General features: G+C 36.2%; 1 protein-coding gene across 3 annotated transcripts; it reads left to right on the forward strand.

Moving 5' to 3' along the window:
- Positions 1 to 315: 315 nt before the first annotated feature.
- Positions 316 to 10,437, forward strand: LOC125874360 (uncharacterized). 3 transcript variants are annotated; one of them, XM_049555239.1, is made up of 10 exons: positions 391 to 511; positions 2,210 to 2,370; positions 2,462 to 2,511; positions 2,613 to 2,682; positions 2,768 to 2,873; positions 4,112 to 4,178; positions 8,222 to 8,297; positions 9,034 to 9,332; positions 10,091 to 10,165; positions 10,232 to 10,437. In XM_049555239.1, exons 2-10 carry the CDS (start codon positions 2,211 to 2,213, stop codon positions 10,235 to 10,237), a joined length of 909 nt encoding a protein of 302 aa, XP_049411196.1. In that variant the 5' UTR covers positions 391 to 511; position 2,210; the 3' UTR covers positions 10,238 to 10,437. The 3 variants fall into 3 exon arrangements, with proteins under 3 accessions (XP_049411195.1, XP_049411196.1, XP_049411194.1); XM_049555238.1 differs by having other exon boundaries at positions 316 to 511; positions 10,091 to 10,437; XM_049555237.1 differs by having other exon boundaries at positions 451 to 511; positions 2,101 to 2,370; positions 10,091 to 10,437.
- Positions 10,438 to 15,795: the final 5,358 nt, after the last annotated feature.

Raw genomic sequence — 15,795 nt, forward strand, 5'->3', positions numbered from 1 at the left:
ATATGACAAATGAAGCACAACAAACATCATATAGTAGTAGTAATTGAAGAATAAGAAGTTATAGGATTAATATTAATATCAATTACCCACCAAACTTACTAAGCAGAAAAACAAGTTAGTTTGTACCCATTTTTTTATTCTAATTTGCGACCTTTATATCTTCTTATATCGTTACATTTGAAAATTTTGATGTGATGAACCTTTCAATCTCCAAAAACAAAAAAAGTTCAGTGGTGCACCAAAACTACACTAACATCGTAAATATAATGGACTATTAATGCTTTGTGTATCATAAATATATATAAAGGACTATTAATGCTTTTTGTGGAGAATAATGATGACTTTAAAGTCTAAATGCAAAGATTAGGGACTATTTTAAGCTTTTTCTCATGATATGTCCCCAAGTCACACTCCTTATTCTTCTTTTCCGTTTCTTCCTCCGATTCGAGTAAAACCCTCCCTCGCTTCACTCCGCCAGCAATTCTTGCCGTGTCTTCAGCCGCAAATTTCTGTAAGTTTCTCGGGTTCCACCAAGAGTTAGTTTTTACATTTTCTTTAACTTTCTGGAAGAAGTAAAACTACTGATGGAAAATACTTTCTTCCTTGCAAATATCTAACTTTGTCCCAAAACTTTCTGTCTGTGGCCATTTGTATAGTGAAGATTTTGTAAAAACCTCTGTATCTGTTAGCAGAGCTAGTGAAATTGACATATAAAATAAAATAATGTATGGAGTAATTCACTTTTGGCTGTAAAATTTCAGTAATTCACTAACTTCAATACATAATTTGTATTTATTTATTTTTAGAGTATTTTCTGAAATGTGGTGCTAAAAGGTGCTCTCCATGTCATCTAGTTATTATCTGAGCTTCCATTCATGGCTTGATTGTTGTCCAACAGTTTTGTTATGCTGAAATTATGCTTGTGTATTTGCTGAAATTTTCAAACTTTATTTTGAAAAAGATTTGCTTTTACCTTGTGCCTATGAAACTACCTTTCAGAGAACTAATTGGAAACACTTATTTCTTAGATCAAGCTCTGTTAATTAGTTAGTTAACTATGCGTCAATTCCAAACTAGTTGAGTTTGGACATATCAATCTTTATGCAGTTGTACTATTTAATGGAAAGATTCCTCTTTTATCCGGATGTTGATTGGCTTGACATTATAGGCCCCTATTAGACTGCCAAATTGTTACTGGGTGATGTGAGAATGTCCTTACAACTCTGTCTGACGTCTGAACTGATATGTGTGTGCGATCACAGCAGTTGGAAAAAATATAGTTTATGCTACGTATGTAGTTGTCTATAAACTACATGTATCTTAGCCGAGCAACTCAGGGATGAATCTAGACATGTATCTAAGGTTGGGAACTTGAAAGATTAAGATTCTGAATTAAGAAGACCCAAAGGAATTACTGTGATTGCAATCTGAACATAGAATTAGAAAATATTCCATGTTGCTGATGTTTAAGGATAAGTTGATTATATGAATCTCTATCAGGTCAATTATACCGCTTCCGTTACTAAAGTTAGATTATCAATTGTTTTCTGTTATGGCAGGATAATAATCTAATGATTCTTGTCACTGGCCTGAAAAATCTCCTTTATTATTTTGCCATTAATAGTCTGTTAATATCTTCTTATAAGTCCATAAATTTCAGACTTCAAATTTGTCAAGTAGATAAACATTATTATTGTGTTACAAAATGGGTGATGACAGTGCGACGTGTCCTGTTTAAGTTTTTGAAGGTTAAGTTATGAATCTGATAACTGAAAACAGATAGACTAACAACAACAACAAACCCAGTGTAGTACCACAAAGTGGAAAAGCAAGTAGCCCAAAACAAATAATTTTCAACCGTGTTACAGAAGGTACTTTTATATTCTGTAAATTTTTTTCCTTTTGATTTCTCTATGGGAAAGAAGAAAAAATCAACTATAAGCAAAATAAGAATTAAGATAATTTCACAAGGTTGGGTTGAGGTTTTGACAGTACTTCCTCTTTCCCATTTTCTTTATATATTGACCAACAACCATTTCTGCATGTCTTTCTTGTTTTATTATAATTTCGAAGTTCAAAACCTTCATTCTCACTGAACAGCAGGATACTAGGGTCATGCATTTTATTTGAATATGAGATCTTCTTGCATTCCTATGATTGGATAATCCCTGGTTTATAAGGCTATTGCTAAGACATCTGATTTCTATAGAATGGCTGCTGCCAATGGCTCAAGTGACTTGTATTCAGAGATGGAGGTGGACGCATTTAGACGTCTTTTCCCTTTGCGCTATCATGAGCAGCATCTTCTTAAATCAGTCCGACCTGATGCTCGAAAGCTCGGAAGCGCTAGAGATACAACACTTGCACTTGGTTTGTCTAATCATCATTTCAACTTATTAGTTGTTATTATATTATCTTTTCTCAGGATTTGTCCAAATATACATTTCTATTATCACTGCAGGTGCCGTGGCCTCTGCTGAGGGATCAGCACTGGTAAAGATTGGCTCCACTGTAAGTGTCTCCTATGTATCAATTGCTTCTTTAATGTACAGGAGCTTCCATTTTCACTTGAATTTCTTCTGAATTGATTGATCATCTTGAATCAATCGCAGACGATGCTGGCCGCCATCAAAATGGAAATCATGACACCAACTGTTGAATGTCCAGATGAGGGATCCATAGGTAAAAGGTCTCTCATCTCTCAGCTCTTATTATCTTATTACCCATATAGTTTCTGCTTATGTATATGATTATATTGTGATTGCAGCTATCGAATTTCACATGCCTCCCATTTGTTCTCCCCTGGTTCGGCCTGGTAGGCCTGCCGAGGCAGCATCAGTAATTTCAAAGCAGCTGTCAGACACTATATTGAGGTACGTAGTAATAGCTTGCAGGTGCCCAAAACTCGGAGTCTAAATATCCTTTTTTTTAAATAATCTGAACTTGGAGTCTAAATATTCGTTGTCATCTATTTCATTATGTTAGGTATTTTAATATTGACCATGCCTTTTGGTAATTACTGATTTGTTTTTATAATTTTTTGAGCGTCTGGTAATCTAATACAACAAGTCAACAACACAAGTTTTATTTAAGGTTCAACTAGACCCACTTATGATCTGCAGCAAACATAATAATCTGATCGGGAAAATCCTCCTGCTTCAAGCATCTTGGCCGTGTTTCTAGTCTTCGAAGGGGTTATTACTTATTGTTAATAAATTGTAGTAGCTATTATTACCTGGAGAAGTTTTTGAACGAACTTTACATCACAAGAGTTTTATGCTTTTTAAATAAGATTTCCTCTCCTCGGTCTACAGAGACAAAATGTAGACTGGTGCCAATAGTTCATCACGAACGAAAGGGCTCACTATGTCGGGATCACACTCCTAAAGAAGCTAGAGCAAGACCTAATTGAAAATGAAACAAATTGTTGATTGTGTCATAAAGACCCTTATGTCCACACCCAATGTCCCCCCGGAGGAATATGTGCATCTAAAAGATCTTTCATACTGTGCCAAACAATATTACCAGACAACCAGAAGCAGCTGCTTCTGGACGAACTTTATGTTACAACTTACAAGGGAGAATATTCTTCTTCTGCTTTATCCCATGAGAATAACCTTTGCATGTCCCTTTGGGGACATCCGATAAAATAACCTTTGCATGAATCCTTGTTCTTCCCAGAAATTCTTGGAACTTAATTATCATTCGATCAACCCTCCCTAGACCCCACTTGTGGGATTACACTGGGTATGTTGTTGTTAATCATCATTCGATTAACCATGCTTCAGTCCCACACTAGTTGGTGGTCTGCCATATGAATGATCTGACTCCATTTGCTCTGTTTGGAACTTGATCATATCTGTTAATACTACTCCTACAAAAAGCTTTATACCAAGAAGTATCTCTGGTTGTGGAGCAAGTCTAACTTTTCTCTTTTTTTTTTTAAAAGTAGAAGTAAGAAAGAATTACTTCGATTGTTATCTTCATGGCTTTGTTTACCCTTCCTATTTTAGGTCTTTCCTCTTGGCGCATCTTCTTAATATTTTTTTTCTTCACTTTCTGATAAGTATGCCTGTACAATCTCCTTAATAAGCAATTGAAATGTTTGCAGTTCTGGCATGATTGACTTGAAAGAGTTGTGCTTGGTTGGAGGAAAAGCTGCATGGATGGCCTACCTGGTAAGTGCTAACGAATGTGAAGATCTTGTTTTCTTGCTTTTTCCCCTTGTCGGTAGAAGAAGGAAAAGTTTGTTCCTTAATTTTACGTTAATTGAAGAGTTAAGTCATCAGAATATGAAACAATGGAAATTTTTGGCGTATCTAGGTGTAACCATTTAAATATGTTACCCCGTAAGGCCGTCCCTCAACACGTAGATTTGGACTAGTTTTTCACTTATTCATAGTTGGTCTTTGAATTGTCCCCTCTATTTCTTCATTTTATTTTATTTTTTAACTCAAAGACATCGTCTCTACTGATCATTTATGTGCAAAAAGTTACATATTTGAGTTTGGTATACCAAACTTTGTACATGACCATCGAGATGAGACTAGTCTAGCCTACTCAATCCTTTTATACATAATTCAAGGAGGTTCATAAGCTATTTGGGCATATTTGGTATGTTTGACTCGAAAAGATGGTAAATTCCATCTATCAATGTTAATAAGCCCCCTAATGTGTTTTGAAAGCTCAGCAAAAGAGTTGAACACTTGGGTTCCCGGAATACTATGACCCAAGTTTGCCAATCTATCAGCAGGTTGATTAGTTTCTCTATAGCTATGATTGATCTCGAACCAATGTTCTTCAACTAAACTCTGAATTTCTTCTATGAAATTGAGAATTCTCCAAGGAATTTTCCATTCTCTGTTTATGCATTTAGCCAACAGTAAAGAGTCTGTTTCGCCCAAGGCAGTTCTAAAGCCATTATGTGCACACCATTTAAGTCCAAAAAGCATGGCTGATGCTTCTGCCATGTTGCTTGTACCAAATCCTAGGTGGATAGTATAGGCAAAAATAAATCTTCCATGTTCATCTCTGACTAGTCCTCCACCACCACACGTACCCTGGTTGCAACTGCCATCACTGTTGATTTTCACTCTCTGCGTCATTGGCCTTAACCATCTAACCATTGTGGTGGTTTTTTGTTGTAATGTTGCTTCACATGTTTGGCAAATTGTCCTCCAATGCATTTTCAAATCTCCTATTAATGACCTGCAAAAGAAAGGATAGTATGTTAGTTTTTGTTCTGTAGAATGAGGGGTTCATATTATTGAATTTTTTGTTGCATCCGGCCCTCCATAATTCCCAACATACGATCAGTGGTAATATCCTTGTAATGAATTTAGCAATGATGTTAGGTGTCTTATAGTTCCACCAATTTAGGAGGAGCATCTTCAAACTCCTATTTATATGTTCAATCCCAAGAGGGTCCGCAAAATATTTCCAGAGTCTCCTAGCATGCTCTCATTTGCTGAATAGGTGGTCAGTGTCTTCCATCTCAGTAATAGTGTTGTTTGTATTACAACAGTGGCATCCACCTGAATTCCAAACCTGGCTACTCTCTCTTCGGTGGATAGTCTATCTTTTATCGCTCTCCAGATCAGGAAGGACATTATTTTGAATGGAATGTCTTTGTGCCAAATATAGTTGACAAAATTATTCGTGGTCCTTTTTTGTCTCAGCATATTCCATGCAGAGCTGATTGAGAAAAGGCCTGCATTATCTAGGGACCAAATGGCTCTGTCATTCTTGTGTTCATCAATCCTGATATTGAGGTCAATGATCTTAGCCTTGGTCTCCTCATTTAACTGAGGTTGCAGAATGTTCCAGTTCCAAGTTCCATTACTGAGGACCTCCTTAATTGTAATCTGGCTATAGTGGTCGTTGTTAGGAGTTAATTGCCAAAGAGGTCCCAATCTAGACCAATTGTCAAACCAAAAGGAAACGTCTCCCTTACCAACTTTCCAGATGATATTGCATTCAACATCTTCCTTGATTTCAGCAAGTATTTTCCAACTCTGAGCTTTCCTCTTTTTCCATTGAACTGTGCTGGGGTGGTCAAAGTTGAAGTACTTAGCTTTCATAAATTGCTTCCATAAGGAGTTAGTCGTCCTCAAGTTCCACCATTGTTTTGCTTGGAAAGCTTGACATGTGTCTGAAAGACTTCTAAAATTAGTCCCCCCTCACTGTATGGGCAACAAAGGTTTTTCCAGGAGACCCAATGGTACTTTCCTCTAGATTCTTGACCAGACCAAAAGAATCTAGTAATGTATTTTTCAATAAGTTCTATAGTACCCATTGGAGATTTAGTGGCTGACAGTAGATGGACCGGGAGAGCCAACAAAACATGTCCGATCAATATAGTTCTTCCTCCCATTGAAAGAAGTTTAGTATGCCATCCCCTAATTTTATTGATGATTTTATTAACCATGCCAGAATAGTGAGAAATCTTTTTCTTCCCTGTGATTAGAGGACATCCCAAATATTTGATAGGAAATTGTTGATGGTTCATACTAGTGATTCTCTTGATCCTGGTGATAGTAATAGTGTTGGTGTTGGCAGCTACCGTAAAACAAAAGTTGTCTTTGTTCATGAGCTGCCCGGAGACATCTTCATACGTTTTCAGAACTCTCAAAATCATTTCCAGAGGTCATTTACTACCATTGCAGAACAGGATGGTATCGTCTGCAAAGGATAGATGGTTGATTTGAGGCCCATTAGAGTTCATGTGAAAACCTTTGTACCCAGTTCTATAATTTAGATCGTTTAGCATTTTCGATAGGAGTTCCGCAGCTATGACAAAAAGAGAGGGGGATACATGATCTCCTTGTCTCAGGCCTCTTTCAGACTTAAAGAAGCCATGCCTACCCCCATTCACTATGACTGAGTACCAATTGTTGGAATGTAATTGTTGGTAATGTGAACCCACCAATCTGAGAAGCCAAACTTTTTCAAAATTAAGCACAAGTACTCCCACGATACTCTGTCGTAAGCTTTTGTCATGTCTAACTTTATAACAATGTTCCCACCTCTAGTAGGCTTCTTGATATCGTTAATAATCTCCTGAGCTAGCATTATATTCTCTGAGATAGACCCTCCCTTGATGAATCCTGACTCGCTTTGAGAAATGATCATAGGCAAAATACCAGCTAGTCTAGAATTGATGATCTTGGAGATGATTTTGGTGGAGACATTACACAGACTGATTGGCCTAAGGTCAGAGAACTTATGAGGGTTCTCTATTTTAGGAATCATTACCAAACAAGTGTGAGTAAAAAACTTTGGAAGCTTAGCTCCATTGAAGAAAGCCTCAATAGCTCTAGAAAGATCATTGCTTATAATACTCCATGTAGCTTGGTAAAAGCAACCATTCAACCCATCCGGACCAGGTGCACTTTCATTGTCAATTGAGAAGACACTGTCCCTAATTTCTTGCATAGTGGGGATGGCGGTAAGCCTTTTGTTATCCGCTTCAGTCACCATTCTTTCAATATGGTTTAAAGCATCCAGGTTGGAGATATGAGTTTCCTGTCTGAAAACATTTTCAAAATGTCTCAGTGCTGCCTCTGCAATCCCGTCATTTCCTTCAATCCATTCACCATCTTCATCCATGATCCTGCTAATAGTAAGTCTCCTCCTTTTTTTGATAATGTTATGAAAGTATGAAGTATTAGCATCACCTTCTTCGAACCATTTGGCCCTTGCTTTCTGTCTCAGAATTTTATCCTGAAGCAAGATGTATTTAGTAAACTCCGCTCGATTTTTGGAAAGCTTTCTCTATTCTCAGATGAATTATTGATTACACATTCATCTTCCAGTGATCTCATATCAGCTTCCAGTTTTTTAGGAACTTCAAAAATGTCTCCATAAGCCTGTCTCGACCATCAACTAAGAGTTTTGGTGGTTTTTTTAATCTTTGGATGAAGGATGTACCAAGGATTTCCATATATCTCCTCCTCCCAGCCAATGGCGGAGCCAGGATGTTCAATAAGGGGGTTCAAAATTCGAAGGAGTAAATATACGAACTAGCCTAAGAGGGTTCGACATCTATTATATATATCTAAAAAATGATTTTAACCATGTATATATAGTAATATTTTCCACCGAAGGGGGGTCGGATGACCCCCCTAAAGACATGCTGGCTCCGCCCCTGCTCCCAGCATTCCGCTTTTAGACCATAGGCCTACTTGTTGGTATTAATTCCTATGGCATATGATTAATACAGGACATATACTGTTTGGATGCTGACGGTTCTCTGTTTGACGCTGCATTACTATCTACAGTTGCTGCCTTTTCGCATTGTAAGTTTGCTATTAATTGGATTTTCTTGAGTATTCCTGTAATCATTACTTGTCCCATGAGAGACAACAATATTGTACTTTATATCCTGTTTCTGATTTTGAGATTGGAAATGGACCACATGTTAAAACAAAATTTTGGAAAGGTTTTCGATATCAAAGTTGAAAAAGGGTAAGAAAGAAGATGTTTTAGTGATTACAGAAAATATTTATTATACCAAACAGGTGACCGTAAAAAGAGGACCAGCTGTCTGCACAAGTTCTTAGAGCAATTAGCAATATGTTCAGGGAGCAAGTATCTGCAAGTATCTGCAAGAATCTGGCCTGCATATGTCATGTAATAAACCTTAGGGGAAGGCCAGTCTTGAAGAGAACAAAAAGAGAGGGGATGGACTGTTCTTAGTTTAAGCAATAGGTCAAGAGCAATCTTCTGCACTTAGTTTTGGTTTGTTAAAAGGAATATCATGCAATAAAATTATGAAGCCATTATTGAGAAAGAGATGAAGGAATGAAGAAGAGTGCACATATTAGGTGCAGTCATGTGATTTTATTTTAAATTTTCTTAAGGTTGCAACAATCCCTGTAGGTCAATAGCTCTTTTCTTGCTATGTGGGAAGAGTGTTTTCTTCTGAAGTGTTCAATATTATATGCACTGAGTTCTTTATAGCTGTACGTATCAGTCTGGGAAAGTTGATTATTATATGCATGGAATTTTACGTAGGAAATGATTTTTTCGCAGTGAACATTCCAGTAGTGTCTTTGAATGAAGATGGGCGAATAGTTCTTGTTTCTGAGGACAATATCCAATTGAAATTGGAGAAGCAACCTGTCAATACAGAGAAAAGAAAACTAAAATTGAACTCTCCACCATTCTCCTTAACGTGCTTACTTCACAAGAACTACATCCTAGCAGATCCTACAGCAGAGGAAGAATCTATAATGGAAACGGCTGTAACTGTGGTATTGGATTCGTCCTACCAGCTTGTTTCACTTTATAAACCAGGGGGACCAGTTCATGCCCATACATCAGTCATCCAGGTTAGTTTGCATCATAATCCTAATGCTTAACTAAACGGACAAGAAGGTTTATTTTTCTCTACTTTTCTTTATAAGGCACATTTGATATTTATCTTAGATCGTAGGTAAAGGAGGTCACAAGTTATCGGAAAACTTATCTAAGGGGACATTAAGATTTCCAATTGTTTTTGGGCATGTTTTGTAACTGTCTTCCCTCCCCTCTCTATTGAGAAAAGAACAATATAGAAATCTTATCGGATAGGAGGACAGAAAGAGGTTATACCCAGGCAAGCTGTTTTTGGATGCCTAGTTTTGGTTCAGGTTTGTATTAGAAGTTATATGTTGTCCAAATTGACCCTTGAGAAACTTTGTCAAGATAATTTTTTTTCTGTTTAATATGTTTTATATTGCTATGATAATTATAAATAAGATTTTTTTAATCAGTTCTGTTTTGTAGTTCAACAAATCATAAGAAAACAAACAAGGAAATTAAAATTTCCCAAACCTGTTTCGAAAATCACTTTTCTTGAGCCGAGGATCTATCGAAAACAGCCTCTCTACCCCATCAAGGTAGGGGTAAGGTCTGCGGTACACCCACCCTTCCCAGATCCTACTTGTGTGATCTCACTGGGTATGTTGTTGTTTGTATTAAAATAATGCTATTTTCTTATGTCATACTCACTTTTCTGGAGACGTTTGTTAACTTACATTCCATTCCCTATTGATCTGCAATGGTTCCTAAAACAATCCTGTTAACAGTTCATTAATTTCTTCTTCAGGATTGCGTCGCACTGGCAAAACGCAGAGTGAAAGAGCTTCAGAGTGTCTTAAATGAAGCTATTTCTGATATGGAGGTAGAGTGAAGTAGATTTTCCTTGCACCATACATAGCATTCAGCCGACAGCTGGTTTCATCTTTAGGATTGAGTACCTGAACAGCTGAACTAGTGTACTTTTTCGGGAAAATGGTAGCCATGGCTTGCAAATTCAATTCTGGTTAGCCATTAATTATCAGTGGGTAATGCATAGTATTTGTTAGTTTTCTTGGTTGTTTCATTTCTATCGTTAGCCTCAAGTGCGATCAACAACTATACTATAGTTATTTCCTGTTGAGTTATAGTGATGACAAATAGGCCGATTAGATCGGATTTGGACAGATTAATATTTTATTTGATTTGATTTGATTACGATTCACCCATATAAATATTGCGTTATTCTTTGCTTGAAGAGAGAGAAGTAATAGTGGGGTCCTCTATCCACTAATGTGCAGGTTCCTTGAAACTGAAATATTCGTTAGATAGGCATGCCGCGTGTTCATACTCCTAAATTGTCTGCTGGGCCCCTTTTCTCCACCGACTAAAGCCCACTCATCCATGTCTGTCTCTTTTCCCACCTTTCCCTCTTTTTATTTTTAGGAAAATATTTATATAATATATCCGTTACTCACACATTCCTCCATTTATTTTTACGTCCATTATATTAAAATCATATTTTTACTTCTTCTTTTTAGCATATTGTTTCCGTGTTATATACTCTAAATTAATTATACATTTTTTAAATCATTTCACGAGACCTATGACAATGTATCAATCAATTAATATGAGTATTATGATAAAGTATTTATATTAATTATTGTTTCTTGTAGGGCGTGTAATGTTTAAAGTAGACAAATAAAAGTAAATCGAGAAATATATACTTTTAGTTTAAGGGTGTCAAGATTCAAAAAAAATTCTATATTTTTTATTTTTTTAAAAACTCCATGCTAGAAAATACAGTTAGCTGGATCAAACTCATTTTTGGGATTCATATAGCTAGCTGAATCTAAATCGCTTGAGATTAAATTATTTTTGTTGTGGTTGTTATTTTAGATTCATGATAATTAAGCTCAACAAATGAATGATCGGAGTTTGTTTAAAATGTAAATAATTAATTTAATGATATTTAATTATTTAAAATTGTAACAGTTATATTGATAGAATTAGTTAAGACTTAGAGTTAGTTACTTAAAGTTAGTTAGGAGTCTGTTAAACACTGTTGAAGTAGTTAGTTACAATTAGTTGGTTAGTTGACTATTCTCATGTTTTATTCATGTATATATACACAGCTGTTGTATTCATTATTCATTCATTAAGAAAGAAATACTACAGATCCTCTCTTCATTCTATTCTCATCATTCTCATACCCATTTGCTCGAGTCTTGAAACAAGTTACTAGAAATAATACAGATCCTCTCTTCATTCTATTCTCATCATTCTCATACCCACTAGCTCGAGTCTTGAAACAAGTTACTAGAAGTTGTAGAAGACTCCACAAAAGGACTCAAAGGTACTTTCTTAGAATGTTCGAAAGAATTCCCAAAACTTAACTCTCAACTCTACCTTGAATTTGAATTATGAATTCAAGGTTATGATAATGTTAGGAATGATTTTAGGTGTTTAGAAGTAGCTTAGATTAGTTAGAATCGAAAAGGACTGAATGTGCACTTTAAACGAACTCAAACGGAGCAACCGACGACAAACAAGGTGGGCAGGCGACCCTCGCGCTATGGGTGGCGCGGGGTGCCAGCCCCTAAACTTCAGATGTGGGTTTGGGGCTCTCTGGCAGGCGCATCGCGACAGGCCCCCAACTCAGAAAATCTGACGAACTTCTTTGCTCGTTTTCTCACCATAACACGCCCAGAATCAAACGGTTTTTTCCCCAATCACTTAGAATCAATTACTTAACATAAGTACACTCTAATATACTCAATACATCCCTTAAAACACTCACTTTGGTCTCAAGAAATCATCCAAAACCTAACACAACAAGATTTAAAATGAACTTCAAGAACTCTAATCTTTCAACTTTAAGAATGAAATTTCGCTAAAAAATAATATCATTGGCATGTGGGTGAACGAACCCAAAACTATGGAAGCTTACATACCTCTTAGGGATCAAACCCATGGCGACAATCCGCAATAACTCTCAAGAACGTCGATGAACGCCTTCATCCTTTATCTTTTCTCTTCTTCTCTCTTCTTCTTTTCTCTTCTTGAACACTCAACTAAAACCCTAGGCATAAACTAGGATTATAAAACTGAACCTAATTAGATTATAACCCTAAAATATTACTAAAAATGAATTAAATCTGATTGGCTAAGGAAAAGACCCTCTAAAACCCAGTTTTGACTTTCCTTAACTGGACAACCTAACTTCAAAAGGTCATATCTCACTCATCGGCGTTAGAAATATAACTCAAAGGTATTTCCTACAGTATCTTGTAGCACACCTAACTCGTCCTGAGCTAGGAGTTATGGTCGTTTAAAGTCAACCCAAAACTCATACATAACTTAACTTGCAAAATTTCAAATTTTGCTATTTCTAATTTAATTCTTTTTCGAACTCAAGGTGCTACATCTAGTGAACTTAAAATTTAAGAAATTTTTAATTCCTTGGCAAAATCTCACTCACTACGATGAACAGTTCGAGTCTTAGTTCGAAATTTTTTTTTGGGTGTTACACCCTGCAGGCTGGAAACAATAGAGGTGACAATTCAAAAACACATTGAGTGGAGCTGTTAACCCGGCAGGTATACTTGCTTGCTACTCTTCAATGACTGAGATAGATGATCTATCATGTAAATGTACTAGATTAGTTGCTAGCTCATGGATCATAGACTCAGGAGCATCACATCATATGACCTACAATAAAACCATCCTTAAGAATATTAGAACTCTACTTTATCCTTTCATAATCAGCCTACCAAATGGATATAAAGCCAAAGTAACTTAAATTGGAGAGGCTTGTTTGAACCCAGTTTTGACTTTATGTAAAGTGTTGTTTGTACCTAGCTTCAAGTTTAACTTGATATTTGTCCATTGTTTGTCTCTACAACTTAAAGATACAGTTAGTTTTAACAAATCTTCTTGTTTGTTTCAGGTCCCTTCTCTGAAGAGCCCTCTAGAGCTTGGTAGAGCAAAAAATGGTCTATATTTTCTATGCATCAAGTGTCATAACAGTTGTGCTCAGTCTGATGACATTCATTCACACACACCACTCTTCAAGTTGTCATTCTATTCCATCTTTACTCAGTTGTAGAAAACCTTTAGTTGAAAATAAATATAAAGTTTCACCATCTATTGTAAAGGTTTCACAAACTACAAATAAAGGAACTTGTTCTATTGGTGATCCTATTTTCTATGATACAAATTCATTTACTCATGCTTCCTCTCCTGCATCTCATAATCATACTGCTAACCTCTTGTGGCATACTAGATTGGGACATGTACCTGTAGATTTTTCCACCAAAAAATCTTTTACTTGTGCCATATCCCCCATGGCAAGACAAACCATAATACATTTTCCAGAAAGTACAAGCACAACTAGCAAGATCTTTGAGTTACTACAAGTTGATCTATGGGGACCATACCACCTACCAACTCATGATAGTTACAATTATTTCTTGACCATGGTAGATGATCATAGTAGATCAACATGGACACAGCTACTTAGATGCAAAAGTAATGCACTACAAGCTATGAAAGCTTTTGTATGCCTCATAAAAAACCAATTTCAAATCAAACTGAAAATTATTAGGTCTGACAATGGCCTAGAATTCACAAGTGGCGAGGCAACAATATATTTTCAAGAAAAATGAATTATACATCAGAAATCTTATCCTTACACACCCCAGCAGAATGGGGTAGTAGAAAGGAAACATAAATACCTTTTGGAAACAGTAAGAGCATTTCTTTATCAATCCAAATTACCTATGAGGTATTAGGGAGAATGTGTGCTAACTGCTACTTACCTTATCAATAGATTACCTACCAAATATGTCATCCTATGAACAATTGTACCAAAGAAAACCCACATACTCTCATCTTAGGAGTTTTTGATGTCTATGTTTTCCCACAATTTTGAAAAACCATAAAGACAAGTTTGAACCAAGGGCAACACCTCATATTTTTGTTGGATATCCTTACAATACAAAGGGTTACAAAGTCCTAGATTTGACCACAAAGAGGATTCATGTATGCAGAGATGTTTCTTTCCATGAACATGTTTTTCCTTTTGTTGTTGCTCCTGATGGTTCTAGTTTTAACTCTATTCTCAAATTGCTAGTTCATCACCCCAATAAATTGACTTGTATGCTTAATGAAACAACCACTTTCAATGATGAAATGTTGGATACAGACACACTCTATGAAGTTATCACTAACCAAGTAGCCAACATTATTTCTGATCCCATATCAAACACAAACACAACTTCACCTAACACTGCACCAACTCCACCACATAATTTTAATCCTCCCATTACTTGTGACGCTCTACCAGTGCCAACACTTAGATAAACAAGTAGAACCCTTCATACACCTAGCTATCTTAAAGACTACAACTACACATTACCTAACATGCACTCCACCACATCAACACCTGAACAACAACATTTCATCAGCTCATTACTGTCAAACCATGAGCATGTTTGTTTTACTACTTTATGTTCTAGTAGCCAGCAGCTAGTAAAGGCCATTTCACATAAAAGTGAACTTTCTTGTTATGCTGAGGCAATCTTGAATCCTACATGGCAAATGGCAATGACATAGTAGTTTGAGGCACTATATGCAAATGATACATGGGAATTGGTCTCCCTACCAGTAGGTAAGAATGTCATTGGATGTAGGTGGGTGTATAAAATCATGTACAAAGTTGATGGTAGTGTGGAAAGGTTCAGGGTCAGACTGGTGGTAAAAGGGATATACACAACAAGCTGGAATTGATTATACTGAAAACTCACCTGTAATGAAAATGACCACTGTGAGAACTTTAATTTGTTTGGTTGTAAAAAGGGGTTGGAGTTTATATTAGTTGGATGTGAATAATGTCTTTCTTTATGGTGATTTGCATGAGGAAGTATACATGACAATACCAGAGGGTCTTATGGTGGACAACAACAACTTAGTTTGCAAACTCAAGAAGTCTCTATATGGTTTAAAATAGGCCAGTAGACAGTGGTATGACAAACTAGCCAGCAGTCTATGTTCAAAGGATTATACACATTCAACCAGTGACTACTCACTTTTCTATAAGAGAAAGGGATGCTCTTTAGATTTTGTTGCAATATATGTGGATGATGTGATCTTGGTAGGTACATACTTGGAGGAAATCATCTCTTTGAAGAGTTTCTTGCATGATCAATTTAAAATAAAAGATCTTGGCAAGTTACACTACTTCTTAGGACTAGAAATACTATATAGGGATGATAGTGTTCTTCTTTTCCAGAGAAAATTTAGTACTGATCTTCTGAAGGAGTTTGATATAATGAACTACAAAGTTGCAACATCACCACTTGATTCTACTGAAAAACTTAAAGCCACAGATGAAGAATTGTTATCAGATCCCACTCATTATAGAAAGCTAGTTAGAAAACTTAATTTTCTCACAAATACAAGGATGGATATAGCTTTTAGTGTTCAACATCTTAGCCAGTTTATGCAATCTCCTAG

This window comes from Solanum stenotomum, chromosome 8 (assembly GCF_019186545.1).
Source record: "Solanum stenotomum isolate F172 chromosome 8, ASM1918654v1, whole genome shotgun sequence".
Classification (NCBI taxonomy): domain Eukaryota; kingdom Viridiplantae; phylum Streptophyta; class Magnoliopsida; order Solanales; family Solanaceae; genus Solanum; species Solanum stenotomum.